Source organism: Heterocephalus glaber, unplaced genomic scaffold (genome assembly GCF_053883595.1).
Source record: "Heterocephalus glaber isolate CG9 unplaced genomic scaffold, H.glaber_assembly_v1.0 deba00001460, whole genome shotgun sequence".
Classification (NCBI taxonomy): domain Eukaryota; kingdom Metazoa; phylum Chordata; class Mammalia; order Rodentia; family Bathyergidae; genus Heterocephalus; species Heterocephalus glaber.
This window is the reverse complement of record NW_028258307.1, coordinates 2,438,899-2,459,979: the sequence shown is the minus strand read 5'-3', so window position 1 is coordinate 2,459,979 and position 21,081 is coordinate 2,438,899. Positions and strand designations below refer to the sequence as shown.

Here is a 21,081-nt window from a genome sequence, read left to right as displayed (position 1 = left end):
ATCCCCGGCCCCCTTTGGCAGTTTTAATGAAGGTTTTTCTTTGCTATGGACCCTTTCTATTGATAAATACTTTTTGGAAAGACATTTACTACCGTTTTGTCTTTATTTTTCCAGGAGATAAACAGTATCTTTGAAATGTTTGAATGCTAGGTTTTAAAATAATTATTTATCACATAAGAAGAATACCTGTTAAGCTATTGTTTGATCACATTGTTTTCGGTTTGGCTCAGTTTAGTTATCATTATTCTAGATCCCTAGCAGGACACATAGAGCCATCAAGGTGAATTGTATGTAGTCAGTGGCTCTGATTTTTGTGTACACCGTCTTAGCTAAACTTCTTTCTACAGAGGTTTTATTTTTAGGTATAATTTATTTAACACTTAGCAAGTGCTAGATGCTGTGCTAACTGTTGTACATATTTGAGAAGCAAGTGTTAACTTCCTTGGAGGTAAGAATACCAAGGCTAAAGGAGATTGCCTCATTTGCCGGTAGTTAAGCAGCTGGTTGCTGTTTCTTTTTCTGCAAAGCCAGTGTTCCTAACATAGCAGTTCAGTATGAAGAGGAAGTGCAATGTAGCAGGTGGCCAACAGCAGGACTTTGAGAGTGAACTGCCGAGTTCAGAATCCGATTTCAACCCTTACTAGTTATGTAACTGTGGGCAAGTTATTGAGCTAATCTCCTAATCTTTAGCTTTCTCCTCTAGAAAATGGGAGTAATAATACCTATCTAAAAGAGTTCAGGTTGATTGGTTGGTTGGTTGGTTGGTTTGAAGTAGGGGTCTTCCCATGTGACCCTGGCTAGTCCCTAACTCCTGGACACTAGCAATCCTGCTGCCTCAGCCTCTCACATAGCTGGGACTACAGGCACATGGCACTGTTCCAGGGTCTGAGAAAGTTCTTGTTTTAATTTTGGGGATACTGGAGGTTGAGCCCAGGCAGTACTAATTTACATCCCCGGCACTTTTTCAGTTTTTAATTTTGGTACAGGGTCTTGCTAATTTTCCTAGACTGGGCTAGAACTTGCAGCCCTTCTGCCTTGGCTTCCTGAGTAGCTAGGACTACAAGTGTATACCAACATAGTTGGCCAGAGGGTTTTTGAGTGGATTAAATGAGTTAGTTTAGGTAAAGTATCAAATGACACATAGTAAATGCCATAGAAATTTTTCTATTATGATTTGTGTAACTATTAAAACTGCTTAGTTTTCACCAATCATTTCTCATTCATCTTTCTCCAAACTGACTGTTGTGAAGCTGAGCTTCCTAAGACTATATTAACAACAATTTTAAAAATAAATTTTGTTTTATCCCATTCCCCCCCTCAAGTCTCCACCCTCCCTATGTACAAAAGTTTTGTTTCCATTTTTTTCCTTCTATTTTCACTTTGTTTTGTCCCTTCTCCCTCCTTTCTCTCTCTCTCCTCCCTTGTTCCCCTTCCCATTTGAACACTGTTTTCCCATTTCCCAACATTTCAGGCCTTATTTCCACTTTCGGTTTCTCACACCAGAGAAACAATTCGGTGTTTAAGCATGTGTGTCCGATTTATTTCACTTAAGAGTATGGTCTCAGAGTCCATCCATTTAGCTATAAATGACTGAAGCTCATCCTTCTTTATGGCAAAGTAGTACTCCATTGTATAAAAAAACCCCACATCATCTTTATCAACAAGTTTTTATAGCCCTTATCTGCTTAATAATGAACTTGTAAAATGTAAATTAAAATAAAATTTAAAAATCAATTTACTTTCATTTTTAAGAGTAGGAAAAATTTATTGAGAGAAAGAAGGCTTCTGTCTAAAAGAGATAGAAGGGGGACTAGAAAATGGGTTGCCCGCACACCCAACTTCTCAAAGGTGTTTTATGGGACGAAGCCATGAGGTGAGGTGGGTTCAAGGTGGGACAAAACTGTAGTCAGCTAGTAAGATTGTAAGTACAGTTGCTTAGATACAAAACAAGAATAAAAAGTAATATTTTTTTTGGTACCGGGGATCAAAACTTGGGTCCTTGAGCTTGCACAGCAGGTGGCGAAACCACTAAGCTAAATCCCCCGGCCCCAATAAAAAGTAATTTTAACAAAGGACAGTCATCATAAAGAGAAACAAGAAATTTGCTAACATTTAAAACATACAACTTAAAATTAAGGGACTTTTGAAACAAAAGCCAAAACAAAACCCAGAATTTATGAGACGAATAGCCAGAGCCTATGAAATGAAAAGTTACAATCTATGAAGCAAAAAGACCAAAGTTAGAACCTATGAAAGAAAGCTCTTTCCTCTGACCAGTGATCTTGGTGGAAGACCTCCAAAATGATATAGGGAAAGAGATGTAACTCCCAAACCTTTCTAGGTATCAGGAACGCAAGTTCGTGTACTCTAAAATCGAAGAATGAATTCTAGGAACAACGAAAGTTAGAAGTAGGAAAAGGATGTGAGGGCGATCTGGCGGTGACATCTGTCACCCCACTGATCACCAGGGTTGATTCGGCCGATCTGGCTGGCTAGGCGGGTGTCCCCTTCCTCCCTCTCCACTCCATGTGCATCCCTCCTGAAGCTGCGCGCTCGGTCGAAGACCACCCCGGATAGAGGAGGACCGCTTCCTCTGTCAAGGGTATAGGAGTAGCCGCGCTCCCCTGCTAGAACCTCCAAACAAGCCCTCTAGAGTAGGAAACATTTTTTGAGAGAAAGAAAGCTTCTGTCTAAGAGAGAAAGAAGGGGGACCAGAAAGTGGGTTGCCCTCATTTTTATTTTTGAGACAAGGTCTCCCTATGTAGTTCAAGTTGGCCTTGAACTCACTGTGGTCCAGGCTGGCCTTGAATTTGCAGCTATCCTCATGGCTCAGCCTCCTTAATGCAGGGATTACAGGTGTGTGCCAGCATGCCCCAGAATAAATTTATTTTCTAAGAAAATTATTAATGGGATCTCACTATATTACCCAAGCTGTTTAAAAAACCTCCAGGACTCAAGTGATCTTCCTGCCTAGCCTCCCATGTAGCTGAGAATACAAATGCAAACAACCATGCCCCGCTTAAATTATTCTTTATATTAGAAAGTATATATTCTGAAGGACCTTCAGAAGGGTATATGGTGCTAAATCTTTCTCTTTCACTCATAGTTCCCTTTCCCAGAAGAGATGAACATTAGTTTTTCCAGATATTTTATGTATTTATAAGTACATAAAGATATACATAGTTCTTTTCTCATTTTGTGCCAGGTAGGTGATATGCCATGTATTGTATTCCAACATAGCTTTTTAAACTTGGAAATTATTTTGTATTAGTATATAAGGAGTATTATTACTTTTTTTAAAAAGTGTATGGTGTAACCATCTTTTAGATACTACTTTCTACCAACTGTCAACATTTAGCAACTCACTAACTTAAGGTATTATAAATTTTATATATAGTAAGCACTAGCTATATTATATATTTGTTTAATATATTAAAGATAATGTTTTTAGATAGAGCTTTCAACTTGATTTTGGTTTGTGTGTGTGTGTGTGTGTGTGTGTGTCTGTGCGTCTGTGTGTATGTGGTGCTGCGAATCCAACAGAGGATTGCTAGGCAAGTGCTTTAACACTGAGGTACAATCCTAGTTCCTAATTGTATTATTCTTGAAAATATACATACTTTTGTATGAGTAATGTATTTCTTTTTTTATTACACCTCTTTTGACCATGTTATTTTATCTTGTAGAAATTTGTATAGAAATATTCACCTATGTATAGAATGGTTACTGTACAAAAAGATTTATTGCACATGATCTGGTAGCTGTAACTAACTTATGTTCCTCAGTAGGGACCTTGTTTGATAAATTGTGGTTTGTACATATTATGGAGTACTATTAGTCCCTAAAAGAATAAGGCAGTTCTTTTCTTTGAAGTGGAATGAAGGGAATGTGTTGTAAGAAGTGGATGGGAAATTGTTTATTTTCATTGCTTTGCATTTTATACTCCATGCATGACTTCTGTATTTAAAAAACAATTGAGGGCCAGGGATTTAGCTCAGTGGTTCTGCCACCTGCCTCGCAAGTGCGAGGTCCTGAGTTCGATCCCCAGTACAAAAAAAAAACCAAAACCAATTGAAGTACCAGCTTTGGAAATATATACTCTGTCACAGACTCAAAAGAAATTTGCCCTGGCCAGATTCAGCTCAGAAGTCACCAGTTTGCTCTGTGTTTTCAGATATCAATCAGAATCACAATAGGAATTTGTTAATTTTGATGATTCTAAAATTAATTTGTTTTAAAAAATACATAGGACTATCTAGGAGAATCTTTAAGGAGATTGGGGAAAGAATTTGAATAAATTTTCCCTACCAGAGAATAGATAATACAGGGTTATTGTAGGATAGATAGATGTACAGTATATGTTATACAGAGCAGATTATTAATAGACCCTTAGAAATACGGAAATACAACTTAAAGGAAACATTTGAAATCTGTCAGGAAATAATGTTTTCCCATTTATTGAAAAAAATACATAGCAATGTCCAACCAAAAGCAAAAATCAGTTTCCATGTGTAATAAAGAACTAAATATATATACATATATATATATATATATATATGTTAGTACATTATAAAGGAAAGATTGTACACTACTTTTGGAAGAAAATACTGAATATTTTTATTGTTTTGAGGTAGGAAAGCCTTTCCTAAATCATAAAACCCAAAACATAAATTTGAATAGCTATAACCGTATGAAAATTTTAAGTATATGTGCAGTAAATTATACTCTAGGCAAGATTCATAGTGAAAGGTATTTGCAGCATATAGAGCAAAAGCTTGGTATTTATGATGTATCAGAAGAGCTCTTAAAGGTATAATGAAAGCAGAAAATAAGCTGAAAAGTCTGCAAAGGGTATATCAGTGTATAACTTATATAAGACAAAATATAAATGGCCAATAAACGTATAAAAGGATTTGAAGCCTCTTGGAAAATTAAATAACAGTTTAATTATAAGATAATGAGGGGATTGGATTGCCTGTCATAGCAGCAAGCATGAAAACGTTGAAGAACACTTCTGGTCTACTTTTGGCCATTCTTACCCTGAAAAAACAATAAAAACAAAAATAGAAGAAAAATTTATATTCAGTGAAGCAGTAGTAGACTTAAAACAGGTTAAACCAAGGAAGAATTCCAGTTCAAAACAAAGGAAAATAATGTGGACTGACACGTGCCTCCTCCATCATGGAGAAGAAACTAATTCCCTGAAAGAATCTTAATTATGAAAGGCTGATCAGTGATCTTTTGCTTAAAGGTTAACAGTTTCAAAGGATGAATCGAGAAAAATAATGGGAATATTCCTGTACAGAAGCAGTTTAATGTAGAAATTCCCTACCCATCAGCAGTCATTTCCCTGTTCTCCAGTCCCCAGCACCTAACAAGCACTAATTTACTTTATGCCTCTAGATTTATCTATAGGCATTCATACAACTTGTTAACTTTTGTGTCTGGCTTCCTTTTACTTAGCATGTTTTCAAGGTTCATGCATGTTGAAGTTTGTATTATCATGTCATTCCTTTAAGTAGGTGAATAATATTCCATTATGTGGATGTGCCATATTTTATTTATCTGTTTAGCAGATAATAGGTATTTGGATTATTGACACTTATTGGCTATTATAAATGGTATGAATATTTTTGTTCAAGTTTTTGTGAAGAAAAATTCTCAGGATAATATACCTAAGAATGAAATTAGTCTGTGTTTAATGTTTGGAAGAACTTCCAGAACTATTGTTTGCCCTCCCCATACACACGTACCAGTACTGGGGGTTGGACCCAGAGCCTTTACATTTAGCTACATCCCCAGCCTCCCCCACTTTTTAATTGTCATTTTGAGAAAAGATCTGATTGAGCCAGGCTGGGCTCAATCTCAGGATCCTCTGCTTCAAAGATCACAGGCGTGTGCCACAGTGCCGTTACAGTTTGCCATTTCACAGATGCACTACCAATGTATAAGGATTTTTTTCTGTATCTTCTTTGGAGAAATGTTTAGTCAGATACTTTGTTCATTTTTTTTTTTTTTCCTTCGGTACCGGAGATTGAACTCGGGTCCTTGTGCTTGCATAGCAGGCGGCGAAACCACTGAGCTAAATAAATCCCCGGCCCCTTTGTTCATTTTTAATTGGGTTAATTATAGATAGAAATTTCTTGTTGAATACAGGTTTGCAGATATTTTCCCTCAATTCTCAATTTGTGGAGTTTTTTAAAAACTTTCTTTTTTGGTAGAACTGGGGATTGAACCCTGGGTCTCATGCATGCTGGGCAAGCATTCAACTTCTGAACTACATTCCCAGCCCTCCCCATCTCCACCTTTTTTTTTTTTTTTTTTTTTTGAGACAGGTTCTCAATAAGTTACCTAGGTTGGCCTAGAACTTGTGACCCTCTGCCTCATTCTACGAAATATCTGGGTGGGTTTTTCGTGTGTATGTTTTAAAGTTTTATTTTGGTATTGTTTGTTTTTTTGTTTGGGGGATTTTGGTGTTTGTTTTGATGTATGGTCTCACTTTGTAGCCTAGGCTGGCCTCTAACTCACAATCCTCCCACATCAGCTTCCTGAGTGTTCATTTCACATTCTTGATAGTGTCCTTTTAAGTACACAGATTTTTGATTTTGATAAAGTTCATATTTTTGTTGCTTCTGCTTATAGAATCTCACCTGAGTAAACATTGCCTAATACTTATTGAACAGATTTATGTCCTTGTTTTCTTCTAAGAATTTTACACTTTTAGCTCTTACGTTTGTGTATTTGACCCACTTTGAATTAATTTTTTATAATATATGTGAAGAGGGGATCCAGGATCATTCCTTTTTTTTTCCTCCTTTGTTTTTTTGAGACAGGGTCTCATTAGGTAGTTCAAGCTGGCTTGAACTCACCTTGCAGCCCAGGATATCCTAGAATACAAAACAATCCTCCTGCCTCAGCCTCCTGAGTATTGAGATTACAGTTGTGCACCACCACACTCAGCTCCAATATCATTCTTTTACAAGTAAATGTCCCAATCCCATTTGTTGAAAAGACTACTGCTTGGGGCTGAGGATTTACCTTAGTGGTTCTGTTGCCTGCCTCGAAAGCACAAGGTCCTGAGTTTGATCCCTGGTACTAAGAAAAAAAGGCTACTGTTTGCCTTTCAAATGTTCTTAGTACAGTGGTACCTCGGTTCATGAACTTAATTCTGTGACCAGAATCGTGGAAAGAATTAAGTTCATGAACTGAGGTAACACTGTACTCTGGTAGAAATCTAATTGACCATAAATATATTGACTCTTAATTCTGTCGCATTGATCTATATTGTATGACATTACTCAGTCTTACTTACTGTAGCTTGATAGTACATTTTGAAATCAGGTTGTTTTTTGTTGTTGTTGTTGTTGTTGTTATTGTTGTTAGTGTCTATTGTTTTTGAGGAACTGGGGATTGAATCCAAGTCCTTTGTACTGAGCTGCATCCTCAGCACTTATTTTTTTAATGTTTTCATTTTGAGACAGGGTCTCACTAAGTTGCCCAGGCTGGCCTTGAAGTTGTCATCCTCCTGCTTCAGCCACCCTGCATGCTAGGATTACAGGTGTGCATCACCACACTCAGCTGTAATTTTCTTTGCTTGCAATGGCTTTTTCTGGTTTGGGTGTCAGGATGATACTAAGCCTTGTAAAATGAGTTGGGAAATGTTGGTAGTTTTTTCTAGAAAGTTTATTTTATCTTGGTTATATATTTGGTGGTATATAGTTGTTTATAGAATTTCCTTATAAATTTTTTTTATTTCTATAAGGCAATTTAGTAATGTCTCTTTTTTATTCATGCTTTTAGTAATTCGAGTCATCTGTCTTTTTCTTGGTCAGTGTATCTAAAGGTTTTATCAGTTTTGTAGATCTGTTTCAAGATCCATCCTTTGGTTTTATTATTTCTTTTTCTGTTTGCCATGGATTTAATTCTTCTTTTCTAAGTATTTAAGGCAGAAAGCAATGTTTTGGGTTTGAAATATTTTTTTTTCACAGATGCATTTAAAACTATAAATTTCCCTGTAAAAATCGCTTAGCTTCTTCATCATGTAAATTTGGATCAGTGGTTTTAATCATCTCAAAGTATGTCATAATTTCCCTTATGATTTCTTCTTTGATCCATTGGTTAGGAACTTATTGTTTAATTCCCTCATGTGTTTTAATTTTTCTTTTCTTTTTTCTCCCATCCCTTACTCTCTTCTTTCCTTCCTCCCTCCCTCTTTCTCTCTCTCTTTCTCTCTCTCTTTCTCTCTCTCTCTCTTTCTTTTTCCATCCATGCCTTGTGTGTATTAGGCATGCACTGTGCCACGGAGCTACAACCTCAGAACCTGCTACTAATTTCTAATTTCATTGCATTATAATAGGAATGAAATTGTGTGATTTCAATCCTTTAAAAATGTGTTCAGATGGTTCGATGGCCTGACATATATTCTGGAGACTGTTCTATATATACTTTACCCCTGTAGTTTAAAGATCTTAATTAACTTCAGCTTTTATTCAAGAATTAGGTGCCACTTCATTCCACAAAGGTAATAAATATTCCCTCCATATACATTTAAGAGTAATGTGTTTTCTGCTTTTGTTGGGTAGAATGTTCTATGGATGTTTGTTAGGTTTGGTTTGTTGATTTCTTCTGTTTTCTTGTTGATTTCTGTCTAGTTGTTTTTGCTCTTGAAAGTGGAGTATGAACATCTGTAACTACTATTATTGAATTACCTGTTTCTTCCTTCAATCCTTGTCAGCTTTTACTTCTTTTTTTTTTTTTTTTTGTACCAGGGATCAAACTTGGGACTTTGTGCTTGTAAGGCAGGCAGCGGCACCACTGAGCTAAATCCCTGGCTCTTTACTTCATAAATTTTGAAGCTCTGTGTTTTTGGGGGTTTTTTTGGTTTTTTGGTATCGTATCGGCAATTGAACTCGGGACCTTGCGCTTATGAGGCATGCGCTGGAACCACTGAGCTAAATCCCCGGCCGGAGCTCTCTGTTTTGATACATAGATATTTTAAACTATATACTCATCATGAATTGACCCTTTTGTCATTAAAAATGTCTTATATAGTAATAAGTTTTATTTTAAATTTATTTTGTCTGATGTTGGTATTTAACTGGCCCTTGAGTTTTCACTTGGCTGTTGTTTGCATGACCTTTCTTTTTCCATTCTTTAGCTATTAACCTATTTGTGTCTTTGAGTCTAAAAATCTGTCTTTTGTAGGCATCATACAGTTAGATAATGTTTTTCACCCACTCTATTAATGTCTGTCTATCTTCCCACGGAGTGTTTAATCTATTTAAATGTAATGTAATTATAGTAGGGTTTATATATGCCTTTTTAATTTCAGTACTACAGATAAACTTAGCTTCATTTTCTCCCTCCTCCTTTGTGCCATTATTGTCATACAAATTATGTTAATACATTGTGTACCCTTAATTTAGTTTTCTAATTATTGTACTATGTGGTTTTCTTTTAAATAAAATAGAAGTAGAAAGGAGAAATAGACAAAAACACATCTTCTTGTCTTTCATATATTACCTATCAAGTTTTCTTTACTGCCACTTTTGATTTCTTCATGCATATTCAGATTACTGCTTAACATCCATTCGTTTCAGCTTGAATAGCTTCCTTTAATATTTCTTACAGGGCAGCCTGCTGCTAGCAGATTCTCTGAAGTTTTGTTCATCAGACAATGTCCTATTGTCTTTTTCCCATGGTTTCGGATGAGAGATAATGTTATTGACCATTGCTAATAACTAATAATTTACTTCTTCCTTTCTGCTTTCAAATGTTCTCTTTATCTTTGGTTTTTAATAGTTTATGATATTCCTAGGTGTGGATCTCTTTGAGTTACCCTACTTGAAGATCCTTGAGCATCTTAAGTAATTGTTGAAACATTTTGAAAGTTTCCAATCATTATTTTCTCAAGATATTCTTATTTTGCTTTTCTCTGAGATTCCTACTATGTGTATTTGGCATGCATGATACTCCATTTTCTTTTTCTTTAATACCTGTTATTGAGCTCCTTTAATAATTTTTTTTCCTGGTACCAGGAGTCAAACTCAGGACCTTGCACTTGCTAGGCAGCCGCAGTGCCATTTAGCTACATCCCAGGCCCAAATTTTTATTTCTGTTATTATACTTTTCAACTCCAGGATTTGTTTTTGGATGGTTCTTCCTTTTAATTTGTTTCCCTTTATTGATGTTTTATTTTTGTTGAGACATTTTTCTCATACTTTTCTTTAGTTCTTTATAATATTTCTTTTACTTATTTAAAACACCTGCTTTAAATTTTCATCTAGTGCCAGGCTCACATCTGTAATCTCAGCATTTCAGAGGCTGAGTAAGAGAACTGCTCTGAGTTTGAGGCCAGCCTGGGCGGCATAGTGAGTTCAAGGCTAAGCTGAACTATATAGCGAGACTCTGTTTCAAAACAAAACAAAACAATCTTTGTCTAGTAAGTCCAACATCTGAGTTTCTTTAAGAACACTTCCTATTGATTTCTTCTTTTATGATGTATGGTCTGTATTTTCCTCTTTCTTTGCGTGTCTCGTAAGTTTTGGTTTTTGTTACTACGTATTTTAAATATAATGTGATAACTGGAAGTGGGATTCTTCTGGATTTGTTTCTTATTAGGTAAATTTCTTGATTTGATTTAAGTCAGAATCCTGAATTTAAAGTTAGTACATGGATTGTTGTTGTTGTTGGTTTCTTTTTTTTTTAAAAGACAGGGTCTCACTCTGTAGTGCAGGCTGGCCTCGAACTTGCAGCGATCCTCTTGGCTCAGTCTTCCTAGTGCTGGGATTACAGGCTTGTGCTACCACGTTCGGCTTTAAAGTCAGTATGTGTGTAATGAACTCATTTTCTTAAGGTTTGTTATTGTTGTTGGGGGAGGAGGGTTGTTGTCATTGTTGAGACAGGGTCTTGATTTGTAGCTCAGCAAGACCCTGAGCTCACTGTGTGGCCCAGGCTGGCCTTAAGGCCTCAGCTTCCTGAGCATTGCAATGAGTCGTGCATCTCCACACCCAGCTTGCGCTCTTTCCTGGTTGGCCTAGTAGCCAGCCAAGTTTTAGTCATAGGTTACAGTGAATCCCTGCAGCAAATACATCTCTCAGTTTTTCTAAGGACCTTTGTACATATATTGAGGTACACTTTTAACTCTTAGATAATTGTTTAATTATATAATTATAATTCTGCCTCAGCCTTTATTTTCTTTTTTGTACTGTTTCAAAGCCAGACAGATATTAAAATTCTGTGACTTTGGACTGGGGATTTAGCTCAGTGGTTCCACCCCCCACCTCGCAAGCACAAGGTCCCAAGTTCAATCCCCGGTACCAAAAAAAAAAAAAAAATTCTGTGACCTTCAGAGGCTTTTACTGTGCATCTGCATAAACCTAGGCACCTACCTACACAGTCTTACGCATCCATGTGGCTTTCTACATTGCTGGGAATGCCTTTTGAAGTTCCTCGTGAACACCAGCTCATTCCTCAGCTTTTCTAAGTATTTTGGGCAGCTTCTTGTTCACCTCAACTGTTATCTCAGGCAGTGACAACATTGAACAGTTGCCACAGACTGTTTACAACAAACCACCTTCCTTTTTGTCTTCCCTCTAGGAGGAAAAGGCTGTTGACTCTGAGTGATGTTTGAGTCAGAACAGTTGAAGATAATCTTTGCAAATAGGGATGTCTAGGTAATTGCCAGGGAGGTCACATTTTGACAACTCACTTAGAACAGTATTTGGGAAACTCCAAAACTATTTTCTCCTCTCCACTCCTTCTTAGGCTATACCTGGTTTTCACTGTAATTTTAGTATCATTGAGTTTCCAGCCTGCTGTGATGTTGTTATGATGGACCCCATGTCGAGTTAAAATGTCACATAAAGCATTTTGAATCAATTCAGGACATCGAAGAAGACAGGATATAGTACAACTAAATATACAAAAAAGAACTTCCAGAAATGCTTCAGTGGGTGGCAAGAACAGTGGGATAAGTGTGTTTAGAGACAGGAGGAGTATTTTGAGGAGGATTCATGGCAATGTGTCTTTTACTGTAATAAATTTTTAAAAATTTAAACACACACACCAGTTGGTTGATTATACCTTGTAATGTCTTTCATGATCCACCCTCAGAAATCACAGACCTTCAGGCTGGGGATTTAGCTCAGTGGCACCGCACCTGCCTCACAAGTTCAAGGTCCTGAGTTCGATCCTCGGTGCCAGGAAAAAAAAAAAGAAAAGAAATCACCAACCTTCATTTCTGCCACATCTTTGGTTGCTCAGACCAACCCTGCGGCAGTGTTAGAGATAATTATGCAAAAGCAAGAAGACCCGGAGGCTTGCCCAGGAGTCATCTTGCAGGTGCTTTATTGCACTCTGCCATATCCACTCAGCTTTTGGAGCCAAGAGTGACTATATACTACACAGAAGTTTAAAAGAAATGCATTCAAGTTATGTATGGTTTTTGTGTAATTATCTCGTGTGCTTTAGAGGATTCATACTAAACCACAGTGGAGCTTTCATTTTTACCTGTAGGGTTTGTTTGATTGATTGATTGAGACAAGGTCTCACTATGTAGTCCAGGCTGGCCTTGCACTCACTATGTAGCCTAGGCTGACCTCAAACTCATGGTGATCTTCTTGCCTCAGCTTTTCAAGTGCTGGGATTACAGGCATGTGCCACCATGCCCAGCACAACCCTAAGGTTTTATGTTTTTGTTGTTTACTTTTTTTTCATTAAGTTTATTGGTACATTTTAGGTATACAGTACAGTTACATTCATCATTGGGATCTTGTACCTTTACATGATGTATCTTGGTTCTTATTTTTTCCCCATTCCCCTGCCCTCCCTTCACCCCCTCCACCCTTCCCTATTTACAAAGACTATATTTCCATTTTTTTCCTTTTCTCATATTTCTCTTCCCTTCTTTCCTTTCCCCTGCCCCTCCCACTTCCCCTACTCCTTTTTGACCTTTTTTTCCTATTTCACGATATCAATTATACATTTTGATCCTTATTTACACTTTTAGTTTTTCACATCAGAGAAACTATTTGATATTTACACATGTCTCCTATTTATTTCATTTAAGAGTATGGCCTTGGGCGGGGGATTTAGCTCTGGTTCTGCTGCCTGCCTCACAAGTGCAAGGACTCGAGTTCGATCCCCGGTACAAAAAAAAAAAAGTATGGCCTCAGTGTGCATCCACTTAGCTATAAATGTCTCTAGTTTCTTGTTCTTTATGGCTGAGTAGTACTCTATTTTATTTATTTATTTTTTTAAAATCTTCTTTATCCAGTCTCCAGTTGATGACCACTTGGGCTGTTTCCAAGTTTTAGCTATTACAAACTGTGCTGCTATAAACATGGGAGAGCATATATCACTGTGGTATGATTCTTTTAATTCTTTTGGAAAGATACCCAGCAGAGGAATAGCTGGGTCAAATGGAACTTCTAATCCTGGTTTTTTGAGGTATCTTCGTATTGACTTCCACAGTGGTTGCACCAGTCTGCACTCCCACCAACAATGAAGAAGGGTTCTTTGCTCTCCACAACCCCACCAGCATTTGTTATTGGTTGATTTCTTGATAGCAGCCATTCTTTCTGGGGTGAGGTGGAATCTCAGCATTGTTTTCATCTGCATCTCTCAAATGACCAGTGATGTTGAACATTTTTTCATATGTTTATTTGCTGCTTTTACTCCTTTGTCTGAGAAATGTCTGTTCATTTCAGATGCCCATTTTTGAATTGAGTCTTTATATTGGGGGGGGTCTGTTTTTTTTTTAGGTCTCTATATTCTAGATAATAGACCATTTTCTGAGGAACAGCTGGTAAAATTTTTTCCCTTTTTTTTTTACTTTTTAAAAATGTAATCCTTTTATATTTTCAAATTCTATCTATAGTGTGATCTGATTTGCATAATTATTTCTACTTTTTCTATGTCTGGTGATATTGGAGTGAGTGTTGTTATTTCAAAGTGGTGACACTTTGGATGTATATTTTTATTTATTTACTTTTGGAGTACTGGGGATTGAACTCACGCCTTTGCACTGAACTATACCCTGCCCCCTCTCTCCTTTTTGAGACAGAGTCTCCTTAAGTTATTCAAGCTGCCTGCCTCACGCACAAGATCCTGAGTTTGATCCCTTGTACCAAAAAAAAAAAAGTTCAAGCTAGCTTCAAACTTGTGATCCTCCTATCTCAGCCTCCCAGCATGCTAGGATTATAGTTATGACCTATCTACCATGCCTCTCTTGGGTGTGCATTTTTTATTACATTTCCTCTTAAGTTTTATTTTTTTCTCTGAATTATTTAGGTTTTTAAAAAAATAATGAATATGTATTATAGTCACAAGAAGAAAGATCTTCAAAAAATGTTTCAAAATATTCAGTAATGGGGAGAAGGTAAGGAAGCATTCTCATCACTATTGCTTAGTTAGAGTATAAAATTGAATATGATGTTTTGTAGGGGACAATTTTGTGTCAGCTTTGGTAAGTTTAAAAGCTGCTTCTATACTATGAATCAAAAATCACATTCCTGTAAATCAACCCTAAAGAAATATTCATGTGAACAAAGAAAGCATCTCTACGTAAAGTATCATTGCCTCATCATTTATAATAGTATGCCATCAGCAACAACTGAATATCCAGTAATAGATGTTTTAATGCTTTAATAAATTATGGAATAGACTGCCATGTAGCTATTGGAATGAGAAAAATGTATAATGTTCTACATGAAAAATTTCCGACATTATTTGAGAAAAGTAGGTTATTTAACATGTAGAGAGCCCCAAATATATGTTTTTAAAACACATTTGTATATGTGTGTGTATATATGCTCATGTGTTTATGTATTAAATACATGGGAAAGAGTCTGGATAAGTACATGCCAAATAAACAAGGATACCTCTAGGATAGGAAATAAGAGAAGAGATGAGGAGGGAAAAGGATTTTTCTCTGTGTGTTGGTGACTTATTTAAATTTTTATAAACAGTCATTATGTTTTAATTTAAGATGTTTAAACATAAATCTGGTTTCATTGTGAAGAGTAAATTATAGTTGATAGCAATTTTCAAGTAGAAAATTGCTTGAAGAAGATTGTTTTACTTTTTCAACTGTAAAATTATCTACTAATTAAAAAGGAGCTAATCATGAAGATTTTACATTTTGTTGCTCTGAGATGGCCTATTCTTTTCATCAACATTATTGCAATTGTATAGGTAAAAGAGGCTAAGCATCCACCTGCAGGAATGAGGACTGGAAAGAACATGAATATAATTTTAGGAAGATAAAATTGATTGGATTTACTAAATTTGTAAAAGTTAGGGGGTAGAATGAAAGGTAAAATTGACATAGGGACCCAGGAGGAAGTGCATATCAATCATGAGAATAATGAATTAAGCTTAGTATATTGAGAACCAGTGGGAAATTTTCTCTGAGGCTATCTAGTAGAAGATGTGAAAGAAAAGTCTGATGCCCTGAAAGGCTTTGGCATTTAGATGACATTTTATACCAGGATTGTTGACAGGATAACCAAAGGACAGTATATTCAGTAAGAAAAGATACTTACTTAAAAGATGGAACTCTGGAGGCCACTGATGTGTTAGGGCACTGGCCCCTAAAGTTAACTGAACAAATGCCTAGCAGGAGTTGCATCAGCTTCCAAAGGTGAAGATGATGTGAGTAGTCAGCAGTGTCACACTCCACAGGAAGTAGGAGAAAATGAACCGTGAATTTGTATGCAATGTAAGAGACTTTGAGAAGAATGGATTATGGTGGAGAGCCCTCTAGTGGAGGGGAGCATGGTATTGGAGGAACTAACTGGAGGGAGTCTGATAAAGGCTTTTCCTCCTCAGAGTTCAGTGTGGTTACTTTCTTACTGGAAAGAATGAAGCGAGGTCAGTTTTAGTCTCCCGAGGTATGTAAATTATTTGTAAATTGTTCTGCCTGTTAAAGGTAGAAAAGAGATTTTGAAGAGGTAAAACTTATGGAGAGCGATTTCTTCAGCAGTGGAAAGTAGGGGGTAAGTCAGGGAAATTTTCTCCTAAAGGGAAATAGCAAAAACAAAGCCAAACTGACAACAAAGAGAAGCTTCAGAAACTTTGAATACCAAGCTGAACTGAAATTTCAAACAAGCCCTGGAAGGATAAGCTAAAGGAACCTTAGCATAAAGTTGCTAAGAGAAGTATAAAACATCTCCTTTTATGTATTTTTTTTAATATACTTCTGGAAAGCTACTTGCTTTGTTTTTTGTTTTCTAAGTTAATTATATGAAAACTGAAACAGGGAAGAGGTTCTTCATTTCTTCCTTATTCAATAGATGATACAAGGAATAATATATATTACCTTCCTCTGTCTGTACCTTATTAAATTCATAATTGCACACAGAAAATTGTGGAACAACATATATATAAATAGTTCATATTGCTTACCTCAGAGTGTAGAATTAGAGTGGAAAGATAGAAATTAACTTTTTTTTGCATTTCTTTCATTAAGTTGTAATTTTTATAAAACAAAAGTGTGTAGTATTCAGGATGAAAAACTAAAAATTAAATTAACATATTTATATAAAGATTAAGACAACAGTATAGAGGTAAAAATGTAAGAAAAGTTTGCACTATAAATTTATCATGTGTATCTTTGTTTATATAAAAGCTTTTATTATATAAAATAGAATACAGAGTATATGAAATATTAATGAAAGTGTATAGTTTTGTATTTGTCTTTCCATAATGATACATGTGTATTTAGTTTTTTGAAACTACATAGAACTTTACAAACTTTTTGAGGGGTTGGGGGTTTAGCTCAGTGGTTCTGCTGCCTGCCCTGGAAGTGAAAGGGTCCGAGTTCAATCCCCGGTACCAAAAAAAATTTTTTTTGAAACTACATAGAGGTTTAAAAACATTTTGAGGGAAACTCAGAAATTTAGATATGTGTACAGAATAGGGCAGCTTAAGACCTTTAAAACCTTTAAAACGTAAATACCCACCCTCCAGATCAAGTTAAAGAGCATTGCTAGTCACCATATACACCTTTCTCACCTTGTCTCCTCAGTCTTTCTCTCCTCAATCTTTCCTCTTCTGTGTCAGAAATCAGTTCTGATTTCTATCCCTGTAGATTATTTACTTTTTTAACAAAATAAGTCATATATTTCTGTATGGCTTTTTTGTGTATGTATCTGGCAACATTAGCTTTGTGAGTTTATCCAGGTAGTTGTATATAACAATAGTTTATCCTTTTTCTATGTGGTATAATAGTCTAAAGCAAAATGTATGAATATCACAATTTAAGCTGATGGGCATTTTTTTTGAATTGTAGATTAGTATGAAAAATAGTCATTTGTTAACCTTGTACCTGCTTTTTGCACATATTTCTGTTGCATATGTACACACTTCTGTGGGTGTATATACCTGGTGAACACATTGCTAGGTCATAGTGTGTATGTAAGTTCAGCTTTAGTCAGTATTGTCCAACTGTTTTCCAGAGCCATTTTACTCTTATATGAGAGTTCTGTGTATTCCATATACTTTGTATTGATGGGTTTTTTGTTTTTGTTTTGTTTTGTTGGTACCTTTTTTATTCATTTATTTATTTTCCAGTACTGGGGATCAAACTGAGGACCCTGCGCCTGCAAGGCAGGTGCGGTACCACTGAGCTAAATCCCTGGCCCATTTGATAGCTTTTTAAAACATTAGTTTAAAAATTTGTTAGTATTTGGTTATGTAAATATATATTATAATTTCCTTTTCATGGACTTTTGCCACCTTCTCCCTCCACAGGATGGTGGAACCCAAATAGCTATCATAACTATTGGGCCCTCTGGTTTGTCCTATGTGTGATCTCACTGTGTAGGGAATATTTAATATTGGAACCATCTAACAGAACTGATAATGTATTTTTTTCTTAACAGATTTTCCTTAAATTCCCTGTTTTTTAGTTGTATGGTACCAACATGAAGAACACATGTAAAATAGTTTTATTTGTGGTATGAAAACCAATTTTGATTTCACAGTACTAAATGGGTGCTTTTTTAACTCTTACTTAAAAGTAGTATAAAAAATACCATGATATCTGAAACTATACTTTTGGTGAAGTAATACAAAACATGGATGATTTAATTGTCTGTAATAATTAGCATTCTCTTGGAACAAGCATACAGTTCTAGCTGCCAGCACCTATGTCACATAGATCTTCAGTCACTGGAAAACTGCTCTGTGAATTACTTGAGAATGTTTGGAAAACTATTTGAAATTTGCCCTTTGAAAGTGAAAGATATATCCAGTCAGGGAACCTTTACAGTCTTTCTTTTAACACTCTCTTCCTCCATTTCCTCAAATTTTCTTTAACAAAGGGTTCTAAATGTGTGAAACTCTAGTGCTTGTTTTTAATGAATTAAATGTGATTGCCAAACTTCCTGCTTTTTCTCCTGTTAGGAGGTGTGATTACTTCATGATAGCTACTCTGCCTGTTGTGCATTACACCTCTAAACAGGTGTTGGCCCAGGTGGTTTTCAGTAATAATTGTTTGGGAGAGGTTAAGGTATCAGTAACCCTCTACCATAACTGAATGGTCTTTTAGAAAACACCTTGTGGATGTTCCCCATACTCTCTGCTTTTGCCAGTTCTTACTGAATTATTCATTGTTTAGAATAGCTATAATGGCCAGAAATGTGATTCTTATACTAGTTAAGTTTTAGGCATGCTTTTCTTTTACTGTCAGATGTAGAGATTCTTCACATTTCTAATTATTATCAAGAGCTTCTTAGTGATAGCAGAAGACTACCTTATATTCTCTTCCATTGGGAAAGAGGGATATATGTGTTAAAAAACATTTTTAGTTGCTGAGATTTCTTCGGAGTTCATAGTATAGCATAAGTCTAAAAGTCTGCCAGTTCTTTTCTATACTAATGGTAAGCAGTCTAAAAATGCCTAAATGAATTAAGAAACCAAAAACCTTATTGAAGACACTATTTTCAGTGACCTTTTCTAGCTTTCCTTTCCTAGCTCCTAATTTTTAAATTTAATTTATTTTATTTAGTTATTTATTTATTTATAAGACAGGGTCTCACTATGTAGTCCAGACTGGTCTTGAACTCACTATGTAGCCCAGGTTGGCCTCAAACTCACAGCAATCCTCCTGCCTCAGCCTCCCAAGTGCTAGGATTACAGGTATGTACAACAATGCTAGGCTTACTAGCCTCTAATTTGGGGGGAGGGGGAGCAATATCAATAATGAGTAGCAAAACTTGCTGACTTGATTTTTTTTCACTCAGTATCTGTTAAAAGTTCTGATTTTTCTAAACCAGAGGTAGAGGGAGGGCACCAGTAGGTGAAAGGTAAGCTTTTGACAAATAACAGTTATTTAGGAATCTCACCATTTATCTCATATATTAATGGACCCTGGTTTGGAGATTAATTTTAGAGGCCACTGTAAAGTCTTTGTTAATTAAATGCCTTGCCCACTGGTAGATAATCTCTAAGTGTGACCTAGACAGTGCAGTCAGCCTAATATGAAGAAGTTGGCATGAGTCGCAGCTTCCTAACAGAGTGACACAAAAAAAATAAACCACCCTTTAACCAAGAACCATCAGAACCGTCATTAACTTCACTGTCATTTCAGTGCCACCCAAAAGTTTTTTTTTTCTACATAGGTATCAGTCAGAGCCGGATCTCTCATTGGCTGTTGCAGCAGGGATCAGACCTCAGTGAACAGAAGAAGAGAGCATTTTACCGATGGTATCAACTTGAGAAGACAAACCCTGGTAAATATAATTTCCTTTTTATTTATTGTATCAGAAGCAAGATGAATGTAATTAATTATTTCATTGAAGTTTAATAATATGCAAATATATTACTACATTATTTGATCAGTGTTTTAAAATTGATATTTCTTTCTCTTTTAATCCTTCTTTCCTTCTTGTCTTGATTGTTTGAAAACCAGTATGTATTATCACATATTTTCAAACAGCCACCACATTTCAAGTGCTCAACAGTCATATGTGGCTGGTGACTACCGTATGAGACCAGTTTTAAGATATGGTTGAAGCAACACTTTGAACTTTGCTAAGTGGTCTTCCCAACAGACATCACTTCTCTCATGATTTACAGCAGAGCAAGTCACATGAAGAGGGACATGAACTTGGCACTTAGTCTAACAGGACAGCCTAGGCTGATAGCAAGGGTTCAGCTAGGTAATCAAAGAACTGTGCCCAGAGGTTTTATAAATCTGGTCACATTCTAGATAAGCCATTGAAACCACCAGCAAGTGATTGGTGACCTCAAGGGGGACTACCAGAGGAATGATCAGGGTGTCCTACCATGTGTAGGGCAGAGGAATGATGAATTTGGAGGACAGGCGCAAGTCAACTGTGTCAGGCAATCAGCCTCCATAAGAGAAGCAATTTTTGTCTCTTGATTTGGCACGTACAACAGAACTGACATATAACCTAAGTATAGCTGTTGAGACTGAGTCCCACACGGGAGTTCCAGTGCAGACTCCAGGCCTTGGCAGGGACCAGGGAACTGGAAAGAGGACTGAGTGCCGCTCACAGGCTGCAGCTGATCTAACACTGCAGAATGAGGAATTTCTACTCTTAAGAGTCCTTTTTTTTTTTTCTTTTCCCAGTACGGGGATCGAACTCAGGACTTTGCGCTTGCCAGGCTGTCACAGCACCACTGGTAGAGCCCAGTTTTTAGCATATGTGCTGCCAAAGCGAGCACAGAGTCCAGTGTTTAACACTAGGCTGGTAGTAGTTTTCTGGAGCTGGCTTTTAAAAAGTTGTTGTTTTGTCTTATGTTTTATTTTATACTTAAATTTCTGGGAACTAGAAGTAGGCTTACCTATCATTGGGAAATTGGAGGAAGTGGAACCTAGAGTGCTGGAATGGGAAAGGACAAACAGCGTTTATCTCCTTGGTGGTTAAGAGCTGCTTTCTCTACAAGATAGTGCCTTCTTTTAAGAATAAGTTCCCTGGGGCCGGGTATTTAGCTCAGTGGTTCCAGCGCCTGCCTTGCAAGTGCAAGGACCCGAATTCGATCCCCGGTACCAAAAAAAAAAAAAAAAGAATAAATTCCCTGAGCTGAGTGTAGTGGCACAGTCCTGTAATC

The 21,081-nt window shown here is 36.5% G+C and overlaps 1 protein-coding gene across 14 annotated transcripts in view; it reads left to right on the top strand.

The window, feature by feature from the left end:
• Positions 1-21,081, top strand: part of Hmbox1 (homeobox containing 1) — a 177,101-nt gene that overhangs the window by 105,529 nt on the left and 50,491 nt on the right. For all 14 annotated transcript variants that reach the window (XM_004848434.3, XM_004848433.3, XM_004848432.3 and 11 more), the window contains one exon: positions 19,626-19,736. In XM_004848434.3, coding sequence (XP_004848491.1) covers positions 19,626-19,736 — 111 coding nt within the window. The remainder of the gene's footprint in view (positions 1-19,625; positions 19,737-21,081) is intronic.